This window comes from Chlamydomonas reinhardtii, chromosome 17 (genome assembly GCF_000002595.2).
Source record: "Chlamydomonas reinhardtii strain CC-503 cw92 mt+ chromosome 17, whole genome shotgun sequence".
NCBI classification, from domain to species: Eukaryota; Viridiplantae; Chlorophyta; class Chlorophyceae; order Chlamydomonadales; family Chlamydomonadaceae; genus Chlamydomonas; species Chlamydomonas reinhardtii.
The window spans coordinates 3,121,321-3,146,299 of record NC_057020.1 but is presented as its reverse complement, the minus strand read 5'-3'; the positions used below and the strand labels follow the sequence as shown (position 1 = coordinate 3,146,299).

At 62.3% G+C, this 24,979-nt stretch overlaps 5 protein-coding genes across 6 annotated transcripts in view; 2 read left to right on the top strand and 3 right to left on the bottom strand.

Annotated features, from left to right (window-relative positions):
* The window catches only part of CHLRE_17g721600v5 (uncharacterized protein), a 6,586-nt gene extending 546 nt beyond the window's left edge, over positions 1 to 6,040 (top strand). The window contains exons 2-11 of the mRNA XM_043072269.1: positions 652 to 724; positions 1,034 to 1,089; positions 1,412 to 1,520; positions 1,965 to 2,033; positions 2,291 to 2,392; positions 2,760 to 2,921; positions 3,189 to 3,371; positions 3,592 to 3,717; positions 4,485 to 4,625; positions 5,175 to 6,040. Coding sequence (XP_042914728.1) covers positions 652 to 724; positions 1,034 to 1,089; positions 1,412 to 1,520; positions 1,965 to 2,033; positions 2,291 to 2,392; positions 2,760 to 2,921; positions 3,189 to 3,371; positions 3,592 to 3,717; positions 4,485 to 4,625; positions 5,175 to 5,327 — 1,174 coding nt within the window. The 3' untranslated portion in view covers positions 5,328 to 6,040. The remainder of the gene's footprint in view (positions 1 to 651; positions 725 to 1,033; positions 1,090 to 1,411; positions 1,521 to 1,964; positions 2,034 to 2,290; positions 2,393 to 2,759; positions 2,922 to 3,188; positions 3,372 to 3,591; positions 3,718 to 4,484; positions 4,626 to 5,174) is intronic.
* Positions 6,041 to 7,803: 1,763 nt separating this feature from the next.
* CHLRE_17g721553v5 (uncharacterized protein) lies at positions 7,804 to 9,164 on the bottom strand. Its single transcript, XM_043072268.1, has one exon. It carries the CDS (start codon positions 9,063 to 9,065, stop codon positions 8,841 to 8,843), a length of 225 nt encoding a protein of 74 aa, XP_042914727.1. The 5' UTR covers positions 9,066 to 9,164; the 3' UTR covers positions 7,804 to 8,840.
* A 100-nt stretch (positions 9,165 to 9,264) lies between these two features.
* On the top strand, positions 9,265 to 12,069 carry CHLRE_17g721517v5 (uncharacterized protein). Of its 2 annotated transcripts, XM_043072267.1 has the most exons (5): positions 9,265 to 9,525; positions 9,705 to 9,742; positions 10,088 to 10,668; positions 10,782 to 11,581; positions 11,681 to 12,069. In XM_043072267.1, exons 1-3 carry the CDS (start codon positions 9,447 to 9,449, stop codon positions 10,196 to 10,198), a joined length of 228 nt encoding a protein of 75 aa, XP_042914725.1. In that variant the 5' UTR covers positions 9,265 to 9,446; the 3' UTR covers positions 10,199 to 10,668; positions 10,782 to 11,581; positions 11,681 to 12,069. The 2 variants fall into 2 exon arrangements, with proteins under 2 accessions (XP_042914725.1, XP_042914726.1); XM_043072266.1 differs by having other exon boundaries at positions 10,088 to 12,069.
* A 132-nt stretch (positions 12,070 to 12,201) lies between these two features.
* Positions 12,202 to 16,713, bottom strand: CHLRE_17g721500v5 (uncharacterized protein). The gene is made up of 7 exons (XM_001697065.2): positions 16,279 to 16,713; positions 15,719 to 15,908; positions 15,439 to 15,573; positions 15,084 to 15,242; positions 14,685 to 14,872; positions 13,940 to 14,475; positions 12,202 to 13,761 (listed from the first exon to the last, which is right to left on the bottom strand). The coding sequence occupies exons 1-7, from the start codon at positions 16,632 to 16,634 to the stop codon at positions 13,145 to 13,147; spliced, it is 2,181 nt and encodes a 726-aa protein (XP_001697117.2). The 5' UTR covers positions 16,635 to 16,713; the 3' UTR covers positions 12,202 to 13,144.
* Positions 16,714 to 17,461: 748 nt separating this feature from the next.
* Positions 17,462 to 24,874, bottom strand: CHLRE_17g721450v5 (uncharacterized protein). Its single transcript, XM_043072265.1, has 12 exons — positions 24,445 to 24,874; positions 24,116 to 24,341; positions 23,778 to 23,857; positions 23,542 to 23,550; positions 23,233 to 23,296; positions 22,836 to 22,978; positions 22,378 to 22,557; positions 21,899 to 22,141; positions 21,499 to 21,685; positions 21,054 to 21,271; positions 20,550 to 20,730; positions 17,462 to 19,986 (listed from the first exon to the last, which is right to left on the bottom strand). The coding sequence occupies exons 2-12, from the start codon at positions 24,303 to 24,305 to the stop codon at positions 19,745 to 19,747; spliced, it is 1,737 nt and encodes a 578-aa protein (XP_042914724.1). The 5' UTR covers positions 24,306 to 24,341; positions 24,445 to 24,874; the 3' UTR covers positions 17,462 to 19,744.
* Positions 24,875 to 24,979: the final 105 nt, after the last annotated feature.

Sequence of the window (24,979 nt, the reverse complement as noted above, 5' to 3'; positions counted from 1 at the left end):
ACGGGGGAGGAGGCAGGGGGAGGAGTTGTAGATACCAGCCCAAACTAAACTAGGGGGCGGGAGAGGGAAAAGAGGAGGCGGGGGAAGGGTCTGAAGGATGGCAGGAGAGGGAGGGTGGCGGGTGGAGAGGAAGGGGAGCCGGTGGAGCGGGGCCGGGAGGGGCAGCGCGCGGGGGCCGTCTGTCCTGGCGGAAAGGCGGGGCGGGGAACGTCGTGGGGTGGGATTGTGCCGGCTGCAGGTCAGGACGCGGCTGCAAGTGGGGGCCGCGATGCTGCCGTGAAGCCCCCTCCCGGGACACACGCACAAAGTCCCTTGTGCTTGCGGGCACACCCAATCCTGTGCACCGCTGCACCGCTCCAACACCACCGCCTCCAGTCATGTGCCTGACCCCCCCTGTGCACCCCTGGGATTGGTACAGAGTTAACCCCCGTGCGCTCGCCTCAATCCCTACCACACCACACTCACACACACACGCACACGCACACGCACACGCACACACACACGCACACACACACACACACACACACACACACACACACACACACACACACACACATCGCATACAGTGTCTTTGCGCAACGTTTTCCTTGTGCTCTTTAACACACACACACACACACACACACGCACCTCCCTCCCTCCCTCCCCCCTCAGGTCGGTCAAGTGGCAGCGCGCGCTGGACGGCACCGAGTACATGCCGGGGCTGGTGGGGCTCAACAACATGAAGGTGTGTGTGGGGGGGGGGAGCAGGTGTTTGCTTGCACCAGCCCCATGGGCCTCATGAGACTGAGCGGAACATGCGTGTGTGCAGAAATCATTGGGATGAAGACACGAAACCTGGCCAGGCCTTGAGGGGAGGGGGCTCGGGCGCAGTGTGCAAGCAGCTCTCGCGCTCACTTTCAGTGGTGCGACGCGTTCCAATGACGCACGTGCATGCCCGCCTGACTACCACCACCACCAACAACAACAACAACCCTAACGTTACACCCGCCTGCCAAACACACACTCGCACTCGCACCCACTCGCACTCCCACAGGCCAACGACTACATCAATGTGGTGATGCAGGCCTGCGCGCGCATCACGCCCATGCGGTGAGGCCGCGCGCGCGTGGGCTTGCGTGTGTGGGTGTGTGGGAGAAGGACGAGGGGGGCTGCTGTTTCCACCATCCCGCGGATCGTCCTAGCCAGCCCCATGATTCATGAGAGGAGGGCGCCCGCGTGTGCACTGGGTGTGCACCGCGCGTGCTCAGCCGCCGGAGTGCTTGCGCCCATGCGCGGCGTGCCAGCCCTCCTCCAACCAGCTCATATGCCATCTCACGCTGCCCTCCCCCTTTGCCCTCCTTGTATCCTGTTCCCAATTACTTAACCTTGCCCCCCCCCCTTATCGCGCCCCCGCTCCCCCTTCTGCCCGCAGGGACTTCTTCCTGACCCCCTCCAACTACGCCTCCTGCCGCAGCCCGCTGGTGCAGCGCTTCGGTGAGCTGCTGCGCAAGATGTGGAACACACGCAACTTCAAGGGGCAGGTGAGGTGGCGTGCATGTGCGTGTGTGTGTGTGTGTGTGTGCATGTGTTAAACAAAAAACAAACGGAACAATTCCGCCATACACGCGCGCGCAGTTACCAACAAATACCGACGCCGGTTACCGAGCTCCGCGTTTGTCGATGTTGCCCCAGTTGTGTGTGTGTGGGGTTGTGAATACCAGCCCAAACTCAACCAATCCAAGCCAAATTAGCAGGGGGTGTTGCACAGACTACGGTCCGCTTGGCAGGTTCCCGCCGGCGTCCGGGGGGGGTGCGGATGGGACGTTGGCGTGGGGCTCTGGGGATGCAGAGGGCGGCGGCGGCGTGGCGTGGCTCCCTGTCCCACACCCACGTGACCTCTGCCGTGCCGCCCCCCACAGTGACCCTCCCCCCCTTCTCCCATGCGATCCGCCCGCCGCCTCTGCCGCCTCCCCTATCCTCCCCAGGTGTCGCCTCACGAGTTCGTGCAGGCGGTGCGCAACGCCAGCAAGAAGCGGTTCACCGCGGATGCGCAGGTGGGCGGGCGGGGGGTTAGGTGGGGGGCTGGTTTTGGGGGGGGGGGGGCGGCGTGTGGGCCGCATGAGGCCCCCCCGCGGAATGAGCTGTCGGAGGTGTCGGAATAGGGACTGTCACATTCCCGCTCCCCTCCTCCGCGCTCATTGGGTTCTGGGTTTGGCTTTGAATTGAAGTACACCCGCCCTGCCGCCCTGCCCCACCCCCACCCCCCTCACCACCACCACCCCCACCCCTACCCACCACCACTGTCCCTCAGGCCGACCCGGTGGACTTCTACTCCTGGCTTCTCAACCACCTGCACCTGGACCTCACCGGCGGCAAGACCAGGAAGCCGTCCATCATCACACAGTGCCTGCAGGTGAGCGGGGGCGAGAGGGGCGGGTAGGGGGAATAGTTTGCTCCGATCCCAAAGAAACCAAGACCCAGAACCAGCCCACAGAGCGCGGAGGAGGTTTGGCCTTGGTGGCGGGGGGAGGGGGTGGTGGGGTACCCGTGCGTACCGTATTGCCGCTTGCGCCCCGCCAGCCCCCCCCCCTTGCACGGCTCCCTGCCATCGTCTGAACTGCAGCCGCCTCCCTCTCCTTCCCCTCTCCCTCTCTCCCCCTCCCTCTACCCCTTCCCCTCCCCTCCCCTCTCCTCCCCATCCCCCCCTCTCCCTCCCCTCCCTCCCGATCCCCTTCCCCTCCCGATCCCCTTCCCCTCCCCTCCCCTCCCCCCCCTCCCAGGGCGAGCTGGAGGTGACGACTCTGGCGGGCACGGGCAAGGGCACCCGGGCGGCGGAGGCGGGTGAGGACGTGACGGATCGGGTTCCCTTCCTGCTGCTGGGGCTGGAGCTGCCGCCGGCGCCGCTGTTCAAGGACGTCATGGAGAAGAACATCATCCCGCAGGTGCACAAGGAGGGAGGGGGCGGGGGGAGCGGGGGCGGGGGAGGGGGTGGGTGGTGGGGGCAGCCGTTCATGGTGAACGGAGTGTGCACGGGCGGTTGTAAGGAAGGGGTTGTCGTTTATGGAGAACGTAGAACGATACTTAATTTCAAATCACCCAATCCCTACCCCCCCCCCGCTAGTTTGGCTTAGTTCGGTTTAGTGTGGGCTGGTGTTTACAACCCCCGCCAAGCACCCCCACCCACCCACCCACCCCCACCCCGCCTGCAGGTGCCCATCTTCCACATCCTGCACAAGTTCGACGGCGCCACGGTGACCGACGACATCCGCGCCGGCCGCCGCCGCTTCCGCATCACCCGCCTGCCGCGATACCTGGCGCTGCACTACCGCCGCTTCACCAAGAACAACTTCTTCATCGAGAAGAACCCCACGCTCGTCAACTTCCCGGTCAAGGTGGGTTCGTTTGGTCGGTTCTCTTGGGTATGGGCGGGGGGAATTTCGGGGCCTGCGCGCCGCACCAAACACACGGCACAGCTGCGCACACCCCGCATCTCCGCCTACAACGCATGAACACATACACATACACACACAGCATCTCCTCTCTTGCTGTCCTTGTGCTCTTTAACACAGCATTAACACAGTTCGTCATCTCGTGCCTTCCCACCACGCACAGAACCTGGAGCTACGCGACGTGCTGCCGCTGCCCGAGCGGCCGGCGGCGGCGGGCGGCGCGGCGGCGGGCGCGCCGCACGCGGACGCCTTCGCGCTGTCGTCCAAGTACGACCTGGTGGCTAACCTGGTGCGTGTGCGTGTGCGTGGGTGTGGGTGTGGGTATGGGAGTGTGTGGGGGTGTAAATGCCCAACTAAATCAGAATAGCCAGAGGCGACAGTTGCAAGCTATAATACTTATGGGAGGGGGTTACATTCATGACGGAAATGGTGGAATGGTGGAATGGTGGACGGTAAAAATGTTCAGTAGGAATTGGTACAAGGGGGGGGGGCGGTGTGTCAGACAGCATAGCGTAGGATGCACGCGGGAATCTCTATGCGATCGAGTGGCACCCGGGGTTGGGGGTTGGTTTCACCATTCCCAGATTGGAATCCGAGACACGAGGGCACGTGACAAGGCAATTGGGGGCGAAACCACTCCCACCAATACTCCGAGGCCCAGGTCCCGGACTGGGGGGCGGGCAGGTGGTAAACCCCCAATGATCCGCCTCTCCGTTGCCCCCACAGCCTTTGCTCCCTCCCCGAAGCACCTCACCTGTTGCTGCACCTCATCCCCTGAACCCGCTCTCCTCCTCCACACACTTGTGTGTTGTACGGCAATCACTCAGTCTTGCATGGACGGCCGCTCCCCCGCGCTCTGTGGGCTGGGTTGGGTCTTGGTTTCTTTGGGGCTAGCACAACCTACGCCACGCCCCCAGCGCATCCTGTACCGCTTTCACAACCATCTTAGCAACCCCACCTCCCTTGCAACGCCTGATGTTTTTACTTGCCACCCCCTGATTCCGCTGCTTCCGTATTCCGTTCCCAATGTTTCAACCTTGCCACCCCACCTCCCAGGTGCACGACGGCAAGGCGGGCTCGGGCAGCTACCGCGTGCACGTGCACCGCCGCGTGGAGGACATCTGGTACGAGGTGCAGGACCTCACCGTCACAGACATCCTGCCGCAGATGGTGGCGCTCAGCGAGGCATACTTCCAGGTGGGGTGGGGGGGGGGGCGGGGGGACGCGGTGGGGGGGAGGGGCGGGGGGACGCGGCGGGGGGACGCGGCGGGGGGACGCGGCAAGGGCAAGGGCAAGGGCAAGAAGCAAACTCAAAGTGAAAGCCAACGTGCGCCGGGCTGCACTGTGGAGTGCTGAAATGGGCGCGCTCGCCGTCGGTCATCTGGATGGGGGGGGAACGTGGGGGATCTTTGGGGCTTATGCGTGCTGGAAGCCAGGAGAGTACCTATGAAGTGCGGGGGTAGCTCGTCGCATCCCAGGGGGATGGTGTGGGTTGCGATGGGGGAGGAGCGCCAGGGCGGCCGCCGGGGGCTTAGCTGGGGGCTGGGGATGGGAGGAGCCGCGCGTGCGTGGTGGGTTCCCCTGCGGCGTGGAGCGGGATCGGCGCGGCCCGCACTGATGGGCAATTTTTGTACATGTCGCCTCTCGGCTCACCTTCGCACTGGCTTCGTTGCTACCCTGCTGCCGGCACGCCGCAAACGCTGACACTTGCACGCACCCACCCGGCACGCGGTGCTGATGCCGCAGGTGTTTGAGTTGAAGCCGGACGTGATCGCGGGCCCCGCGGGGCCGCCGCCGCCCGGCGTAGCGGCGGGAGGAGCGGCGGCGACGGCGGCGGCGGCGGCGGGAGGAGCGAGGACGGTGGCGGCGGCGGCGGCGGGGGCCATGGAGACTTCGTGATGGGGAGAGGGTTGAAGCTTGTGACTTCCGAGTAAGTGGTGTGTAGGCTGTGGAAGCAGTTGGGTTGGGACGATGCAGGGCGGTCAGCTGGTCAGGTGTGGAGTTGGCGGCGGAATGCGGCATGCTTGCAATGGTGGGATGGCTGCGAAGCAGACGCCGCGAAGAGAAGACTTGTTACGCCCGAATGGGCTCGCCATGGCGAAGGACCCGATGGTCACGGGATGCTTGGGATGGGCGCGGCCCGTGGCAGAATTGCAGATATCAAGCGTAGAAAGAGCGGGCGAGCTGGCGGGTCACTTGGCAGTGCTGAGCAGTGGCGGAGGACGGAAGGAACTTCATGTAGCTCGCACAGACTGTCGGCTGCAGGGTCGCAGGGTTGAGCTGGGCGTTTCACATGTCGGCACGGGCAACGTGTAAACAGCAACGAGCGGGCTTAGGGCATCAGGCGGGGGGCGGGTGTATGTGGGGGTGACCGGGGACCGTGCCAGGTCGTGGCCGATGGAGGGCCCCGCGCCCGCGCCTTTTCGTGGAGTCGGTAGTTGCTAGATACGTAGACTGATGCAACCCTGCATACATTTGACCACGACAAACTGAGAGAGCACGCAAATAACCGCCTGTTCATCAATACACTCTTTCAATCCACGGGGAGGGAACGCCGACTTGAACAAGTTACACGCACGAGTTACAAGGCGTCCAATCCTTATTGCTTGAACAGACTGACCCGTGCGCCCTCTTGCAGCGCAACTGCAGCCACCCTCACACGAAGAACAACCCGCACGCCAACGATGCCAGCCAACACGCCCGCCGCAGCGGGCGCCGTGCGGGAACGAACAGCCGCGGCGCCCAAACTACCCAGAGACCGCCGCGCAGGCGCGCTGCGGGCCGAGCCAGCCGTGCGGGCTGGCTGGTGAAGGGGCCGGAGAGGCCGCCAGCGGCGCCACGAGACCACCCCGCCCGCCACGTCGCCGTCGCCACCAGAATTTCGCACCTGGTCCTGCAGCTCTGCCGGAACGCCACAGTCGTCCCAGATACGCGTCGTGCTTGCAACAAGGGGTGTCAGCTTTGTACAGCTGAAAAATGGGCTGAGCCCCCGTACGCTTGGGAGCTAATAGGCGAGTAACGCCCCGTCAGAGCCTCCATGCCGCTACGACGCGCAGGCGCATCGGCTGGGGACACTCGGGTTGGGGCCGTGCGGGATTTCCCGCGCCACGCATACGTGCCTTGTCACGTTCCCAAACACCCCACGCATTTCTTTCGCCTCCTGCCATACTCAACACCTCCCTGGCGCCCCACGCTCAAAGGGCTAGGCGCGGGGCGGGGGCGACCTCGGGGCTTCTCGGCATTCTGGCGCGTCGGCAGGCATGGCTCAGCAAGTCGCTCAAAACTTTCGATATACTTCCCGGTTTGCTTGCCGCCAACATATTTTGCCTTAGAGACTGCATATCAGCGGGTATCGGATGCTTTCCTCGCGACCTCGCGAAAGTCAATCGTCCATGGACGCGCGAAGGCACTTCTCGCTCCGTCCGAATTTTCCCTGCCACCTATTTACATGCAATAGGCATTAACAAATACTAACACGTGGCATTCGCGGTTTGCACGCACGCACGCACGCACGCACGCACGCACGCACGCACGCCGCACGCACCTGGAACGCTTCGCTGGGGGGGCTCAGCCCAAAAACAAGGAGGTGGCTGCCTTAGGGAGGCAGGAAAAGGGCTGAGCCCTCCCCTCCCGGGTCGTTATCAACCCAGCCACCTTGACGCGGGCGCCTACTAAGCACATGCCTCTATGTTGGGGGCCTTTGGCATCCCCGCAAATCCGGACGTGGCCGGTTGGGTGGGGTGCACAGTCCGTGCTAACCCGCAGCCAACGAACTAGTCACGTCACTCGCCGCCAATCGACACGTGCACCCTCAGCCCCACGGCCTGCTAGCGCCGTTCACGCTCTCAGCCCGGCCCCAGCTGCACCCTGCGGGTCTGCGGGACTTCACCAACCTGCCTTAACACTGTCCCATCGCACACCTACCGGGGAACACTTGTCGGTCCGGTGTGCGTGTGCGTACATCAGGCGGGAGCGCTGTCACTGCCACTAGCCATAGGACGCAGCACCGGCGGGTTGAATACGTGTGTGTGCTAGGGGTGCTAGGTGCAGCACATGGGAGTGTGACGGCTGCCGAGGAAAAGGGCAAGGTGCGTGTGGATTGAAAGTGGCTTGTGTAGCTGTCAAACGCTGGCAGTGGGAACGCAGAGGGCCGGCCATGGGCTGGCTGACGCTGAGTTGGGCTGTTGCTGCAGAAGGCATCAGGTGGTGCCCGGGTACTTGCATGCTAGTAGCGGCGTCCGGCGGCTCAGCTCATTCCCAGCTATACAGCGCTGAGCACCCATTGATGCTGATCCTGCCCTGTGCTTGCCTGATTCTGCATTCCCTGTCATCAAGCTCACACCCTTCCCAAATGTGATGAGGTGTGCAAAACAACAACCATCCGGGTTTACATTTTACACATCCAGTCCAAGCCACGCAGTAGTCGAACCCTCGCAACATAATTGATAACCGTGCTCAAATTCGAGAGTGCCCTTCGTCTACTGGAAAGAGGTCATTATAATATGGCTGTGTGCAAGTTGTTTGACATGGCCAGGTTGCGACATGTGACATAGCACATACGACATACCGACATACCAAGACTCGCCCACATTTGCATAGCAACGCGTCCTGGAGCTCATTCAAGTAACATCTCCCAGCTTTGCGGCGGTGCATTGCGCTAGCATAGCCACAAGCTCCTCCCACTGGCCGCACCCTACCCCACGCCACCACCACCGTGGCAACCGTGACACGTTTTGTTGTGTGCCACGGCGTTCCACGCTTATCCACCCACCATGGACTGCCAGTAGCCCCTGCAGGCGTCTCGCCGAACATCAGCAGAATCGGCGACGGTGCACCTTGTGCAAGCAACTGCACGACTTGCTGTCCGGAAGCGAGCGAGCCCTGTACGGCTCGGCATGGTTTGGGTTCCACCGATCAACCCTGCTGCCACACAGCATCCGGGGCTTTCGGATCCAGCAACAGACTGAAGCCCTCAGTGATCGATAGCTGCTTGGAGCCGCACCAGCCCGACGTCTCCACTAAATATCATACATGCAAGCACCACGAAGTCCCCGCCCTGACGAGCTTTCTTGAGCCCATGCCTTACCCCTTGAAACAACATGATATTTGACACGACGGCCCGCAGAAGGTGAGCACTGGTGGCAAAACAGCCGGCGGCAGGGTTTAGTGCTCTGCTGGTGCAACAGGCCAGTGGTTTGATCGGTGGTCGGCAGCAATTGCTTCAGTCTTACTTGCTTGAGGCGTACGTACGTAAGCCAAGCAAGTAAGACTGAAGCAATTGCCGTCGACCACCACTCAAACCACTGGCCTGTTGCACCAGAAGAGCACCTATGCATCTCATTGGCATTTCTGCGGCTTCCAGTATGCCCTCGGGTGGCCTTGCCTATCCTCTTGTACCATCTTCTTCGCAACTCAACCGCGGACGATGCGAACCGGGTCAGCCATAACCTCCATGCCAACAAGTGCCTGCCAGCAAGCCGCCCAGGGATGGTCGGGCGGCAATTCCCGCAACTTCACCGGCTTCACAGGCTCTGGCTCCACGCGACCCGCGGTCGACCAGTAGAGCGCTGCCAGTCCTTTGGCGCGCTCCTCCGGTGTCTTTACTGACTTGGTGTCTGCGGTCGGCGTCGTTAGCATTTTATTCGCAGGACTTGCTTACGAAACTAGAAGAAACTGAGAGAAGAACGAATCGCTTAGATAGAACGGTACGTCTGTGCTTACTGTATCAAGTGCAATATGCATGCATGGGGCAGCGTGAATAGCAGCAGCTTTTGGGGCGGAATGCCAGCAGCAGCGCCCATCGCCCGATTTCCGGAGACTTTGATTGCGGCTCCCACTTCAACGGCAAATTTCTTCTAACGAGCAGTACATCTCAACAAATGATCCTGAAGAAGGGCAAGACACATTTGTTGGGATCGTGGGTGTTTGCCGCGCCTCGCCCCGCCCCTTGCAGCAGCAGCGGCCAGGCATTGCAGCAGCAACAGCGGCACTGCGGACGCAGCTTCCTCCTCCCCGGCGATGGGCCGGCCTCCGCTGGGTCGCCGCCTCTTTGAAGCGCCCAGTGTCGGGGAGCGACCGCACCAGCTTGGGCCTGGACGTGAGCGACGTGGGCCTGGTTGCGAGGATGGTGCGGGCGCCTGGACGTGAAAGTGTGCGTGGGCGGGCGTAACGTTAAAAGTAACCTTGAACCCCGGCAACTTGCCCCTAACGCAAACTCAGCTCAGCTCGTTTTTGTGGGACCTGGTCAACTAAATGACCATCACACCGCCATCACAGCATCCCCGGCTGGAAGCCGCTCTTCCGTGCGCACGTGGGTAAGAAGCTGCGGGACCCGGGGCTCACCGTGCAGGTGCGTGACACGTGGCGTGTGTGTGTGTGTGTGTGTGTGTGTGTGTGTGTGTGTGTGTGTGGTGTGGGGCGGGGGGCTGGGGGAGGGTTCGCAGTCATGATCAGCTATGGAAATGGTAGACGATTGGGGGGACAAGGGGAGGAGGGTGTCTTTGGCGGTACACAGGCATGTACACACACACTGTGACGGTTGCTGTATCGCATACACTGTCTTTGCGCAACGTTTTAATTGTGCTTTGTTTTGCAACACGCTGTGACGCAAGCGCTGTGACGCCAGGGCCGCCGCCGCTGCCGTACCCCGCGCCCGCCAGGTGTACTGCCTGCCGGACAACTACGAGGTGCTGGACAAGTCGCTGGACGACATCCGGCACGTGCGCGACCCGCGCTTCCGGCCCGAGGAGGTGGCGGCGCTGGACAATTGAGCAGGAAGGGGCGGGGGAGGCGGGCGGGGAGGAGGCAGGGGGGGAAGGAGGCGGGGAAGGGAAAGGAGGTGGGGGAGGGACAGGAGGAGGCGGGGGTTGCATTCATAATTAAGTAAGAACGGAACTGTAGCCAGAGGGGGGGAGGGTCTTACGGATGGCAGGACAGGGAGGGTGGCGGGTGGAGAGGAAGGGGAGTCGAGAGTGTGGGTGGAGCGGGGCCTGGAGGGGCAGCGTGCGGGGGCCGCTTGTCCTGGCGAAAAGGCGGGGCGGGGAACGCCGTGGCGTGGGGTGGCGTGGCGTGGGGTGGCGTGGCGTGGGGTGGCGTGGCGTGGGGTCGTGCCGGCGTGGGGTGGGGTGGGGTGGGGTGGGGTGGCGTGGCGTTGCGTGGGGTGGCGTGGCGTGGGGTGGCGTGGCGTGGCGTGGGGTGGCGTGGCGTGGGGTGGCGTGGCGTTGGGTCGTGCCGGCTGCAGGTCAGGACGCGGCTACAAGTGGGGGCCGCGATGCTGCCGTGAAGCCCCCCCTCCCGGGACACACGCACAAAGTCCCTTGTGCTTTCGAACACACCCAATCCTGTGCACCAAAGGGTTGGGACACTGTGCCGTCTGCGCATCCTTTCATCTCTCAGGCTGGTGGTGAAGGCATGGTATTGCGCTTGCCGTATGACGCTGATTCCCCGCCTCCCTCACCGTGAGAGGTTGTGAGACGTTGGTGGCTTTGTGTGTGGGCAGGATGCACGTGTGGGCGACCGTTCTAGTGCCTGGACGCTTGCGCCGTGGTTAGTGCGTGCGCTGTGCGTGTGTGCTGCGGCCTGGACGATTCCCGGCACTCCTGTGCCTAGGCTTGTGGCGTTGAGGCACAGCGGTGGGGCTCTGGCGGGTTGAGGCTTGGCAAGGACTCACTGTGCGCGGAGTCACACGGACTTTGACCGCGGGAGGGTTTGCAGCAAAGTCGGGGGTGGTGGAGTCAAGTTGGGCCCTGATAGCATGTGATGGCTCGGCATCTTCGGGTGCTGGGACTGTCCCCTCTGTAACATCCGCATTCATCACACAACAAACCGATTTTTCCTTGTTGGCTGGAGTGCCTACTGAGGATGCTAAGCTTGAGTTGTTGTAGCGGCAGGGCGGGCACCGTTGGCGGTCGAGTTGCAGCCGGGGTGTGGCGCCTGGGGGTACAGAGGATATGTGCTTGGGGGCGGGGGCAGAATTCATCGTGAGCTTGCCCTTGCTCAATTCGTGTCCATGATCGCAAGCGACTTTGTGCATTGCATGGATTGATGGTCTGGAATAGATCATTGTGTGGCTGCTCAGCAGTCAGCACGTGTGCGTGTCGGAGCACGTGCGAGGGAGTGCGCTGTGCGCGTCCGGGGAGGCCCAGGCCCAAATGGTGGTTGTTATTGCTGCACGTGCCGCGCGGCATTTGCATTGGACGCTGTTGTGGGACCTTTCCTTCCCATGAACCCACCCTCGCAATGATATCTCCCAGGAGAGGAGGACCTCCAATAACATGTTGAGATGCCTGGTAGCCAGCTGTGCGAAAGCCATGTTATATGGTTGCACCGCATGCCCTTGATTTTTCATGCGCTAGCAGGGCGTGGGGCTGAGGGTGCACGTGTCGATTGGCGGCGAGTGACGTGACTAGTTTGTTAGCTGCGGGTTAGCACGGACTGTGCAAACCACCCAACCGGCCACGTCCGGATTTGCGGGGATGCCAAAGGCCCCCAACATAGAGGCGTGTGCTTAGTAGGCGCCCGCGTCAAGGTGGCTGGGTTGATAACGACCCGGGAGGGGAGCGCTCAGCCCTTTTCCTGCCTCCCTAAGGCAGCCACCTCCTTGTTCATGGCGGACCTTACGGAGCTGTAAATGTATGCGCGGTTGAACCTCCTCGGGGGTGAACTATGGTCAGCCTGTACCTCCCGCCCGTATCCCATCAGCTGTTGCTGGGAAGGGAGCCCCCTGCTGGCATGCACAGCATCCCGCGGGAGGCCCGGGCGCAAGGACCATTCAGGTGCCATCTTTGTTACTCTCTCACGGATTAATGCGCGGTACTCTCAAAGAATTCAGGTCCAACTACTTTCCACACTACTGGGTCAATAGTCCGCCAATGCCTCCGTGCCGTCGCACGCTCCACTTTGTGTACCTCCAGTCAAGCATGTCCGCCTCTTTCTCCAACCCTCCTCGCTCCACTTCCACAAACCCTCGCTTCGAGCCAGCCTCAAAAAACCGCTGGCCAATCTCTCATCATCGACGGGCACCAAAAATGAGCCCAAGGCACCCGGGCCTTGCGAGGGCCTTTGACGCCGACGGTGCCGTCTGCACCTCAACAAAACCATCGAGGGGCGACCCAGGCCCCTCCTCTTTTACCACCATTCCACACGCTCTTATGTATCCCATCCTCTACATTGGGGGGTCACCGGGCTACAGCGCCTCCCACTTCTCCGTTGCCGGAGGCGGTAGGAGAGCCCGGCGCGGCCGTCCCGCCGCTCACGTCCCACAAAATGGCAAACTCTCAGGCAGCCTGCAAAAATCCTGGAATGGATGGAGTGTACAGACCCGCCCTCTTGCCGCCGAATCACAAGGCTGAGGGCAGGACAGGCTGCGCACGGGCCGGCGTGGTCGCCGCGCCGCGCAAGTGCTCTGCTACTGCTACAGTTTCGTTACTCTTCTTTTGGACTTGGGCAAAACCGAAACCACAGGCCCTGCACTACAAAACCAAACCGGCGTTTCTCCGGTCTCGCAAAACCGACTTCATTACAGCACGACACTCTCATGCACCACATTTCAGTACACACGTTTCCGCCTGCCATGCTCACGGCCGCTAAGCTCATCGCCCTCGCTGCCGCAAGCCTGCTCCTCGCCGGTGGCGGCCGCCTGCCGCTGCTACAGCCGTTCCTGCCACAGCTTTGGTCGAGCCGCTCATGCTGTCGCCGCCTCTGCGGCTACTGCCGCTTTAGGCGGACTTGCGGGTGGCGGCGGAGACCAGGGGCTTGGCAGCCGAGGTCTTGGAGGCCGAGGCACCGTTGCCGTTGCCGTTGGAGGCAGCGCCGTTCTCCGAGGTCGAGGTGGTGGAGGCCTCACCGGCCAGCTTGAGGCCAGCGGTCTTGGGCTTGGCGGTGGCGGGCAGGGCGGGCTTGTAGGTGGTCACCTTGGGGGTGGCGGCGGCGGGCGAGGGGCCCGAGGGGGTGGTCGCGCGCCACGCGCCCATGGCGGGGGCGGTGGTGCCGACCTTGGGCGCGGCGGCGCCGTTGCCCTCCACGGAGGCGGACACGGGCTTCAGGGTGTTGGGGGCGTAGGACACGGCGGGCAGGTCGCCGGGGATCTTCTCGGCAACGGGCACCTTGATCTCCTCCTTCTTGGCGGTGGCCACGCCGCCCTTGCCGTACACCACCTCCTCCAGCAGGCCCTCCCACTTCTGGGCGGGCTTGGACCAGGACAGGTCCTGGCTGATGCAGTTGGCCACCATCTCGGGGTAGCGGCCGCCCGCAAACACCTCGCTGGCACGGCGCACGGTGGCGGCCAGGGCGTCGGCGTCAGCCTCGTCCAGCTTGTCGGGGTTCAGGGCGCCCACTGCGATCAGGGAACAGGGGGAAAAGGGAGGCGTCAGCATGCGCCACGGTGCTTCCGATACCGGTGGGTTCCTGGCCGGCGCAGGCAGAGGGTAGCAGCTGCAGGAGCCCGTCAAGGCGCCCCCGCAACGACCACTTCAGGGCACAAGTTCACGACCACCACGCGAAGCCCCGCTCACTGTGGAAGCCGGTGACGCCCTCCTTGACGGTGTCGACCAGGCCGCCGGTGGAGGCTACCACGGGCACGGTACCGTAGTGCATGGCGTGCAGCTGGATCAGGCCGCAGGGCTCGAAGCGCGAGGGCACCAGCATGAAGTCGGCGCCGGCGGTGAGCATGTGCGCCAGGGGCGCCGAGAACTTGACCACGCCCTTGGCGCGGCCCTTGTACTTGGTGCCGATGGCGTTCACCAGCTTCTCGTAGGCGGCCTTGCCGGTACCCAGGATGGCGATCTGCACCTTGGGGGTGGCCAGGATCTTGGGCAGGGCGGCCAGGATGATGTCCACACCCTTCTGCTCCTCCAGGCGGCCGATGAAGGCGAACAGGGGGGCGGTGGGGTCCACAGGCAGGCCCAGCTCGGCCTGCAGGGCCTCCTTGGCGGCGGCCTTGCCGGCGTAGACGCTGTTCTGGTCGTAGGGCACAGACAGGAACTTGTCGGTCTTGGGGTTCCACTCCTCAATGTCCATGCCGTTCACAATGCCCTCAATGCCCTTGGCGCTGCGGGAGGAGAGGACAGCACAAGAGAGAGGGACAAGACGAGTCAGCGATCAGGGTGCTGGTCAGTTGGGCGCCAGCCGCTTCGTTCTGTGTAGTGAAAAGCATAGCCCCTCTCACCCAGTCCAGGAACAGCCTTCCGCTTCAGGCTGCTCCCGCCCTTCATGACACCACATCAAGTCCTGCAGCTCCCTACACCTCCCGGCTCTCACCGGATGACGGTGTCCAGCTCCACACCGCCGGCGGCATCGGCAGCGATCTCGGTCGCGTAGTTGGGCGACACAGTCACCAGCTTGTCGGCGGCGATAATGCCACCCTTCAGCCAGTTGATCTTCTTGTAGGTCTTTCCCGTCAGCGGGGGCTTCTCGTCCTCCTCCATGGGGGTGGCCTCAGTGTAAACCTGCTTGCAGACAGGAGGATGTGGCCGTCAGACAACAGAATGCAGAACATCGTGCGCAGGCGTAGCGTGTTTCCGTGGTCAGCAGCTGACAGGCCCACCTCTGCTGCCGCCTCCGCAGGTCAGCCCAGTCCGTCAGAGACCACAGCGCCAGACACACCCTTAGGTCAGCAGCCCAATCAGCAGCAGCACCTCCGCAAGACCCTGTGCGCACCTTGGCATAGCCGTCCGAGAAGGCCAGCTTGTCAAAGGCGGCCTGGGGCAGCTTCATGTCCTTGAAAGCCTCCTCCCACATGCGGCCCTGGAAGGCGATGTTGTGGATAGCCAGCACCGACTTGGCCTTGGTGAACTGGCCCTTGGGCTGGTACTCGTCCTGCAGCAGTAACGAGGTGAGGGAGTGACAGCGAGCGTAGAGGTCAGCATATGCGCAAGCGGAGGCAGAAAGGACAGGCGTGTCGCGCCAACCCCATGATGGGCAGCAAGCTGAACTGGTCAGCAAGCCAGCTGTCAGGCAGGTGAGGGGAGCATTGCTGCTGCCCTGACATGGGGCGCTCGGTCATGCGGCGCACCTTCAGCAGGACGGGCACCAGGGCGGAGTGCCAGTCGTTGGCCACGAAGACGCAGTCCTCGCCGGGGCCGAAGGGCAGCACGCGGGCAGCCTCAATAGCGGCCTTGCAGAACAGGGCGAAGCGCTTGTGGTTGTCCTGTGGGGAGTGGATGGAGGGGGGGGGGCAGTGAGGTTCAGAGACACGCAGGGCCGACCCACATCATGCCATGATACAACGGAGCGCAGACAAGGCTGAGCAAATGATGGGCCAGCACTGTCATGCAAAGCGCCCCTCCACGCACCAGGTAGTCAGCGCCGGAGCGGGGGCCGTACAGCTTGGAGCCGGTCTTGCCCCAGACCTTGGCCAGGAACCAGGGGTGGTCAATCCACACGCGGTGCACGCCCTTCTTGATGGAGTGGAAGTAGCGGACCTTCTCGCCCATGATGTCCACGACCACCGAGGTGTCCCAGGCGTCAGCGTACTGGTCGTAGCTGCGTGAAACAAGCGGGGCAGGTATGAAACGCCATCAGTGATCGACATACCCAGGCTCTACAGCGCTTTCAGCAACGACGTGGATAGTCAGCGTATAGCGAAGTCACAGGCCGTGACAGAGACAGCCCCCCAGCTTGGCGAACGGAGCGAAACGGACTATGCGTAGGCGTTAAGGCCGCGAGACGCGCAACATCTGTGCAGTACTAGTCGCTTACGCAGCGCGCCTGAATTACTTGGTAGTGCAGCAATATCGTTTCACGTTTGCAAGAGGATTACCAATGTTTGATGTCAGCTCAAGACTGCTACATGATGGCGCCAGGCCAGAGGATGCTAGCCCACGTTTGTGCATGAATTCCCTTGTTCGCTTACCGAGGGGCAATGGTCATGACGCGGTGGCCGCGCTTGACCAGCTCAATAGGCAGGCCACCAGTCACATCGCCCAGACCGCCGGTCTTGGACCAAGGGGCGACCTCAGCAGCAACCATCACGATGTCCAGCGCGCAAGTGGCACCAGTGGCACCAGTAACAGCCGAGCGCGAGGTGGACTTGCGTGCGGAGCCACGAGCAAGCTCACGCAGCAGCTGGTTCGCGGTCTTCTTGACACCGAACGACGCGGCATTGATGACGATAGGACGCGCGCTGCTGGGGCGGCTGGTAGAGGCAACAGCCATACGCTCCGCCTGGCGGACGGGCGCGGCCACGCGCTGGCCGGCAAGAGTCTGCATCGTCGTAGGTTTCGGCGACGACCGCTGGGGTTTGCGACGTCTTAAGCGACTACTTTGAGTCGCGTGCTAAGAGTGGACCTCGTATGAGCTCTACAACAAGTATATACAGGGCAGGCGAGCAGAATCGACGATGCACGCGGACTGCATTGGGTCGACTGCACGGACGGCGACCGCAGCGTCTTCACAGCCACGGCCGTAAACGCCCTTGCACCGCGCTCGTGAGGTTCAGGTTGCGTACCTCTATCCACCTGATTTTGACCTGATAGCGCTAAGGCCACACAGCTCCAGCGCGCCAAACTTCGCGGGATGACCGTGTCGCTTCCAAAACGCCCGCCACCGCAGCTGGGTCGCACTTGATGAATGCGGTTTGAAGGGTCATGATGTCTTGTGAGCAGCCGCGCGACGTACATGGTTTTGCCTTTCCGGGTCAGCTGCAGTTGGCCCGCCGCTCTGACGCGGCCCGACTTGGCCAAGTTTCGGGCGCGTGCTAAGGCCTGTCGGCTCTCGGACTTTCGGGCGACTGGTTCCCGTGCCGCCAGCACCATTGCAAGGGGGTATAGGTACAGTAGCAGGCCGATGTGAACCTCAAAGGCCGCACTCGAAGTACGGTCATGTGCTGGACTAGGCCGACTAGCGACCGCGAGGGCGTTCATGGCGTGTGCCCCGAGCTGACAACTGAAGCGTATGGCGGAAGGCCGCCAAGCAGGCACCACCAGCTGACGCTGCACTCGTGACATCCTTGCACCTATGAGCCCCAGTGCCCTGCGCGGTCTCACAGGCTGTGCGGTGCGTGCCAGGCTGCCAGCAGTCACGCGATGCACACAGTAGTGCTGTAGTGGTTACACGACCTGCCGAGTCTGCCTCCTGACAAGCCGCACCTGCCGCCTTGTAGACCTCCTGGGTGTACCAGAACCAAAATTTGCTGGCTCCCACTCACTCCAAGCCACCAACACTACTAGGCACAACCTTCAATCCGTCACTGCCAATACAGCCAGGCGCTTGGCAAGCTCCTCTTCCTCCTCCTCCTCTCCTCACTCTTCATAACTCCATCCACAAATCGGTTTGCGCCACTGGCGTGTGTGGGATCAGATTGACACCACGCCAAGGCCGAAAGTGAGGTCGCAGCGCCGCACGAGCATCCGGGAGCTCCAGACCCCGCAACCCTTGCGACACACCGACAGATTAGTTCGGCGCATCGCCTAGAGGGCGTTCGGTTGCTCCCAGCCTCTTCCTGTGCAAGCGCTACGGCCTCTCTGCGCATTCCCTGTTCCCGTGTTAACGGAAGTCCACCGCCGAAGCAGTGGACTGAGTGACGAGGGGCGGGGCGCGGGCAGTCCCAGCAATGACTGCACCCGCGCGCCCCAGCCCCCCGCCACTCCGCAGGTGTTGAGGGTGTGATCTCAGCCCGAGCCGGAGGTCGCTGCACCAACCCCACCCGCACGCCCGAGCCAGCGCCGTCGAGTCATCATGACTCGCCATGGGCGCGGAGCTCGGATGTGCGGTTGGGGCAGGCAGCTTCTACCGACCCGCAGCACCCCTAGCGCATCAGTGTAATCATTCAGGCATTCACACACTCTCTGTCCCCTAGACTCCACAGTAGCACCCATTATGAACCGGCGCAAGGTCTGCGCGCAAAACCAAGGGACGCGCGCGTCCAGAGCCGCAGACAAGCACGCAGCACTCATCGTGCTCTGCACCCGTAAGCTCCCCTGTCGCACACGCCCACCTAGCGGCTACCCATGCTCGTCCATGATCTGCTACCAAAGCCCAAAGAGCCCAAAGATTGCTTGTAAATAGCCCTCACATATTGCACGTCCGCACACAGGGTGCGGCCAAAGTGGGAACCTTTGGCCAGCGGGTCGATATGTTGGTACACTCCGTGCCACAAGTTGATCAATCAACAACCCTTCAAACACCATTGCAGTTCCGGTTTGACACACTTCGTCACCATCGTGAACAAACGTGATGACGAAAGATGAACAAGGAGAAAAACGCATAGTTTCCGAACAACCAGTTTGTGGGCGCTTGCGTGGCGCCGACCATCCTGGTGCATCTGGGTGTTGCTGCCGCGCCATCACCCAATGATTTGGCGATGGCGACTGAATGGCAAGCTAACCCGTCTGCCAGGCTGCATGCAGCAAGGATGAATGCAATGTGCATCAATTCCCACGACATCACTACTACACCACGCGAAAAGACGTGAATCCTTCGAATACTGCATCACGCAGCACAAAGCGGGCGTGGTGCTCCGATGCGCGATGCAGCAGCTTCGCCACACACCGTCTGCACCCACACCCACGGGACTCCACACGTCCCCTACCTGCCACAGCCGTGCGCTGGGCATTCCAGGCCGCATGTTGGCACGCTCAATACCCTCCATCGTAATCGATTGACTTTGCGATCAAGAAACAGGGCCCCAACAAATGGACCCAAGAGCTATCCACCCTGCCCTTCCGTTTATCGCTGGGCTCTGCCAGTCCCTGCAACGGATACAAACCACCGCAACCACCCTTCACTCCGCCTTGGTGCCCACGGGCCGCATCAACCACAACCGCAATCACAAGCTGCTAGCCGAAAGGAAAAAACCCGAAGGGCCACGGCAGGGAGCCGCTGTAACTAGCACCACAGAAAACGAGTGCACTGCAATGGCGTAAAGCCACAAGAAGCCGCTGCGTGCCGCCTAGTTCACTGCATGGGACACTTCCATATGCACACGTGCACACACATAATACCGCCACGTATGGCATTATCACACACGTGGCAACCCCCACCCACACGGCCACATGTCACAGTGTACATCACAGCGCAATGCCCCACCCCCACCCCCACCACCCGCAAGATATCTGCTCACGGTGAGCACGCGTCAGGGTCCTCAGGGACCGTCAGAGACCGATGTGCGTTCACGACGTAATGATTTGTGCCGTCCAGGTGTGGTCACGCGCATGCAGACTCAGCGCTGCCGTCATGCTCGAACCTTTTCTCCCCCACACATACATCTCCTGCATGATGCCATGCTCCTCCCAGAGTGTTTAAATCCCAACCCCCAAACCCATCCATTGTTCCACCCCTGAGCTCGACCTAGCTCGACCCAGCTTGGGCCATCTCAACCCTTAGCTCGACATGGCTGTGTACGCGGTGTCGCCCTTGGCGTCCAGGTCTCCCAGCTTGGCGGCGGCGGCTGCAGCCTCCGCCGCGGCGATGGCGTCGATGGAGTTGGGGTTGCGCGGCGAGTCGGAGGCGTTGGAGGAGGTGACGGCCTCGTTGATGGGGCCCTGCTGCGGCGTGTAGTTGATGAGCCGGCACAAGCCAGCCAGGCGGGGGCTGGACAGCAGGTCGAAGCGGAAGCCGTCGCCTGCGTGTGTAAGTGTGTAAGTGTGTGTGTGTGTGTGTGTGTGTGTTAAACAAAGAATCAAACGGAACAAAATTCCGCCATACACGCGCGCGCAGTTACCAACAAATACCGACGCGTGTGTGTGTGTGTGTGTGTGTGTGTGTGTGTGTGTGTGTGTGTGTGTGTGTGAGTGTGTGAGTGTGTAGATGCCAGCCTAAACTCAACCGGGGGGGAGGGCGATTGTAGTTTGTTCCATCCCAACTAAAGCAAGACCCAGCCAGGCCATTTGCGCGAGGGAGGTGTGCGAGGGGGGAGGTTGCATAAAGAAGAAGAAGAAGCGACATTGTAGCCGGGGTTGGGGTCGGGGTTGGGGTCGGGTGTGCCAGGATGAGTATGCATGTGAAACTGTAAGGGATCGTCCGAGACGTACGAGTAGCGTACGAGCAGGCGTGTCGGTGCGAGGAGTGAGGTTGCAAGGGTGTTGGCGTGGATCTCCTGCTACACAGGCCGCCAACTACAACAGCAGCTTGCCAGTGCGTGGGCGCGATCACGGGCACACTCGGGTCGCCGCCGCATCTGCTCACCGGTGATGACGCGGAATCCGGGCAGGCGCCGAAGCACGCCGCTGATGCCAGGGCCGCGGATGCCGGCGTAGCGGCGCAGCAGCCAGGCGGGCACGGCCCACAGCAGCATGCCCACCAGGCTGAAGCACGCGCCCACCAGGAAGTAGTCCCAGTCGTACGACACGTTGCCGTACCAGGTGTACTGCGGTAAGGTGGGCACAGCAATATGCCGTATTAGGGTATGAGGATCAGGTTTTCGGGTTTGACGGCGGGGTTTTGGGTTTTGGGGACGAAAGCGGGAATAGGCAAGAAGGTGGGTGCATGGGGTGAGGGGGCCGTGGAAACGGAGGCTCACATGCTCACTCAAGTCACTCGCCACCCGGCAGCAACCAAGGCGCATCCTAAAGCCGCATCGCAACAGCAGTGCTGTCTACCGGCACCGGCACCGGCCTCGCTTCGCAGCAACCCCAAAATCCCCCCTTCCCGCCCGCTGTGTGTGCTGTGTACGCACGGCCCGCTGCTCACCCAGGCGCCGTAGCGGACGGACAGGCCCTTGTCGGCCGGGTCCCAGTGCTTGCCGATGCCGTAGGCGGTGACGGTGAGCATGGCGGTGCTGAAGCCCACGATGACGGAGGTCTCGGTGATGAAGCCCTTGAGGCGGTCCACCAGGCCCAGTCCGATGAGCAGGAACATGCAGGTGGTCAGCATGTTGGTGATCAGGAACAGTGCCAGCACCTTGAAGCCTGTGCGCGTGTGTGTGTAGGGGAGAGAAGCAAGGGAAGGAGGCAACATGTGTCTAGGAAAGGCGAGGGAGCACGTTGCGTGCTTGCATTCCGATGCGTCATGGCGGGGCATTGGTGGGGTATATGCTTTGAGCGCGACACGTCCACGCGCGCGCGCACGCACACGCGCACATGCCCGGGGGCCAGTCCATCAGGGGCTTCGGTCAACTGGCTAGCCACACACGCACCCTGCAGCGAGATGATGATGAGCGGGATGTTGATGAGCAACACGATGATGCGCGGAAAGACGGTGTGCTGGCCCTTGAAGAAGTGATAGGCCAGCACACTGGTGATGCCGTTCTGCAGGCTGTCCACCGCCGCCTCATTCATGGTGGTGGCAAGGATCAGCGACACCACACCAATCCAAGACTGGATCTGTGGGGGCGGAGGCGGTAGTGTCCCAGAAAGAACGGCGTGAAGGCAGGGTGGCGGCAGGGTTCGGCGATTGGATAGGGAGAAGTGTGCAGGGCGGGCCGTGGGAGCGCACGAACACAGGACGTTTGCAGGCTTCATGCAAGCGTTGATACTACCGTGTGGTCACATGGCCGAGCAGCCGAGAGGTCATTCGCCATTGCGCTCGTGACGTACCGTGACGGAGGCGCCGGGGGTGGCTGAGTCGCGCTCGTCCGCAAACAGCTGGAACAGATACAGGTTAGGGTCGGTGTCCTCGGTCACGTAGCCCGCCCAAGCCGCCAGCCAGCCGCCAAAGCCGAAGATGAAGACGGCGAACATGGTGAGCGCGAAGCCGACAAAGCCGCCGAACACCACCGACTTGCGGTCGGTGGAGGCCCACACCTTCTGCCACATGGCCTCACTGAACACGGTGGCAGCCTGGGGGGCAGCGGGAAGCAACGGCAGCGAAACGTAAGCGACCGGCACCATGCATTTCACGTACAACCTCGCGCAACCCCATACACACGTTGCGGGAGGTTAAACACCTCTTGTGTCAAGCCCGGCGCCCCTTCGCCCGAGCCCCATCCGACTTTGTCACATCGCCCCGCCCTCGCCCGCCCCATCCTTGACAGCATCTCTGTTCGCAGCCACCACCCTTGCCGGTTGCCACTCACCATCAGCGAGCAGGGCATGGAGAAGATGGCGCTGTAGCCGAACTTGTTGGCGCCCAGCGGCCAGCCGGTCTCGTACGTGGTGTCGTTGGGCAGGGGCTTGGGCAGGTTCTCGGGGCGGTAGGTGATGGCGGTGTAGATGATCAGGATCATGATGAACAGAGAGGTCATGATGCCCTGGGCCTGAGGGCCGAGGCGGTGGAGAGCAGCGGCGGAGGAACGGACAGGGGACAGACGTTCAACGCCTTGCCTTTTGCTGCACTTGGACGGACGAGGACCGGGACCGCTCGCAAAATGGAGGAGGCAGCCAAAAGGCTTTCCCATGGCTTGTCACATGAGCACCCGCCCCACCCACCCCCTGAAGGCCACACTCACCACACGGGCAAGAGGAGCGGCCCAGCCCCGGCCCAGCCCCGCCCCTCCCAACCGCAAACGACACACTCGCGGCAATCGTCACCTACCTGGTCGGTGACGATGGAGATGTACACGCCGCCGTACGCGGTGTAGAACATGGTCAGCACGCCCACCACGATGACGATGGGGTAGTCCACCGAACCCACAAAGTACTTGAACAGGATGCCGATGGTGGTATACTCGGCCAGCACTGCGGCCGGACCCGCGTTAGGGAGGGATGACATAAGACAAGATGAGCATGTGAAAGGGATTGTGCCGCATGTCAATGTGCCCCCAAGCGGCCCCTGATGGCGCCGCCATGCTGACTCCGTTCCCGTGCATGCTAATTCCGTACTCGTGCCGAGAACGCTCTCCAGCCCAAGCCGCGGCACGCCCCGTCAAACTCCACTCCCGCCATCGATGCCCACCCCGCACACGCCCAGCCCATCCCGCAGCCCAACTCACACACGATGGCCATGTTGATGAGCGAGATGACCACACACGTCGTGCGGGCCACAGGGCCGTAGCGCTGTGCAGGGGTGCGCGGGAGCGCAGTCGGGTCAGCGGCATGGGGTGCGACAGGAAGGGCACTGCGCAGTGTGGAGACCCCAAACTGGCCCTCCAACACTGACAGCAGCCACGGCAGCACACCCATCCGCTGGCGACACGCCTACCCAGTCCACACCTAGCTAGCCCTCCGCTTCCGTAACAGGCCAAGCACCACCCAAACTACAATGCCACACAACACCACGCGCGCGGCCGCTGCTCACTCACCTTGCCGACCTGAAGACCACCACAGGCAGTCGCCGGGGACGCGCGAGGACCAAGGGAGGTGTGAGACAGGTCAGTGCGGGTGTGGCCTGGATTCTGATTGCAGTCCGACACAAGGCACCATGCCCACGCATACCCGTTGGCGGCATCACCCCGCACCGCCCCTGTTGCGTCTAAAGCCCGCTGCCCCCTCTCGACTGCAGCGCAGCAGTGTAATGAATGGTGTCCATGCAACTCACAAAGTCCGGCATGGTGCACACGTCCGGGTGCTTCTTTTGGATGCGCGCGCCGAACAGAGCGATGATGATGATCGGCAGGCCTGCGGGTTGGAGGCAGGCATCGGGCGGGAGGGTGGCGGTGCTGCTGGCGCTTCTCAACAGGGGTCAGCGCAGGGATGCCACACGCGCACAGCATGCAGGTGCATGGCCGGCGCCGCAGCGCACAGAGTGCACTGCATGGCACGCAACCGCACCGTGGCGCCCACGCACTGCAGGCAGTGCCTCCTCAGTCCGGTCCACAGTCCACACCTACTACCAGCGCCGCAACCGCTGCGCATACGCAACCATCTTGAACGCACCTGATGCGAAGGCGTACATGACCAGGCCCACAATGCCGGTATACACGGCGAACGAGGGAGGAGCGGTGATGCACCAGGCGCCCACGGCCGAGGCGAAGAACGACCAGGCGATACGCCACCTGCCGGCGGTGCCGCGACCGGTGATGAACTGCTCCGCCGTCTGGTCATGGTGCTGACGCCTGAGATACATCGTGCAGCGGACGAGCGCGTACAGCGCAAACATCACCTGGGCAGCCGCGGGAGAGGTGGGGGTGGGAGGGGTTATTAAGGCTGAAGCGAGCAAGTGCAGGTCGGGGCGAACTGGGCTACTCCGAGACCCCAACAATCACCTGTGCGAAGATACAGGTGACATAGCTAATGATGAGGTACTTCTGCTTTGTGTCCATTGTGGCTGGGATGCGCTAAAACAAAGTGCGGTCAGTCGCCAACGCAGACTTCGGCGCAACGACGGTGTCAAATGTTCGTGGTGGTCCTATGTCTAAGCGCACTGATGAAACCACTTTTGCGAAGGTCTGTGCAGAAGTGCGGCGGCGGGCTGCTGGACTTTGGCCGCCGATGTCAGTGCGCTTGCGGGCGGGGCGTAAGCTCTCTGTTGGGCAATCCCGATGTTACTGGGGTAATATGTCCATCGAATTGTTCGCGAGCATGTGGCGGATTTTTGGGTCGTGCAGTACGCGCTGCATGGCAGCGGGGAAACGCATGACCTCGTCATCGCGGCGATAACCTTGACCAAAACGGCAGCGCACGTCAATGTAACCGTTGACAACTTAAGCTATTATACTGTATTATGGGCTTTTGCAGCGAACTCGCAGCCTTATGTCGTGTAAGGAGAAACGCCCACCTATCTTCGGAACCCCTCCCCAC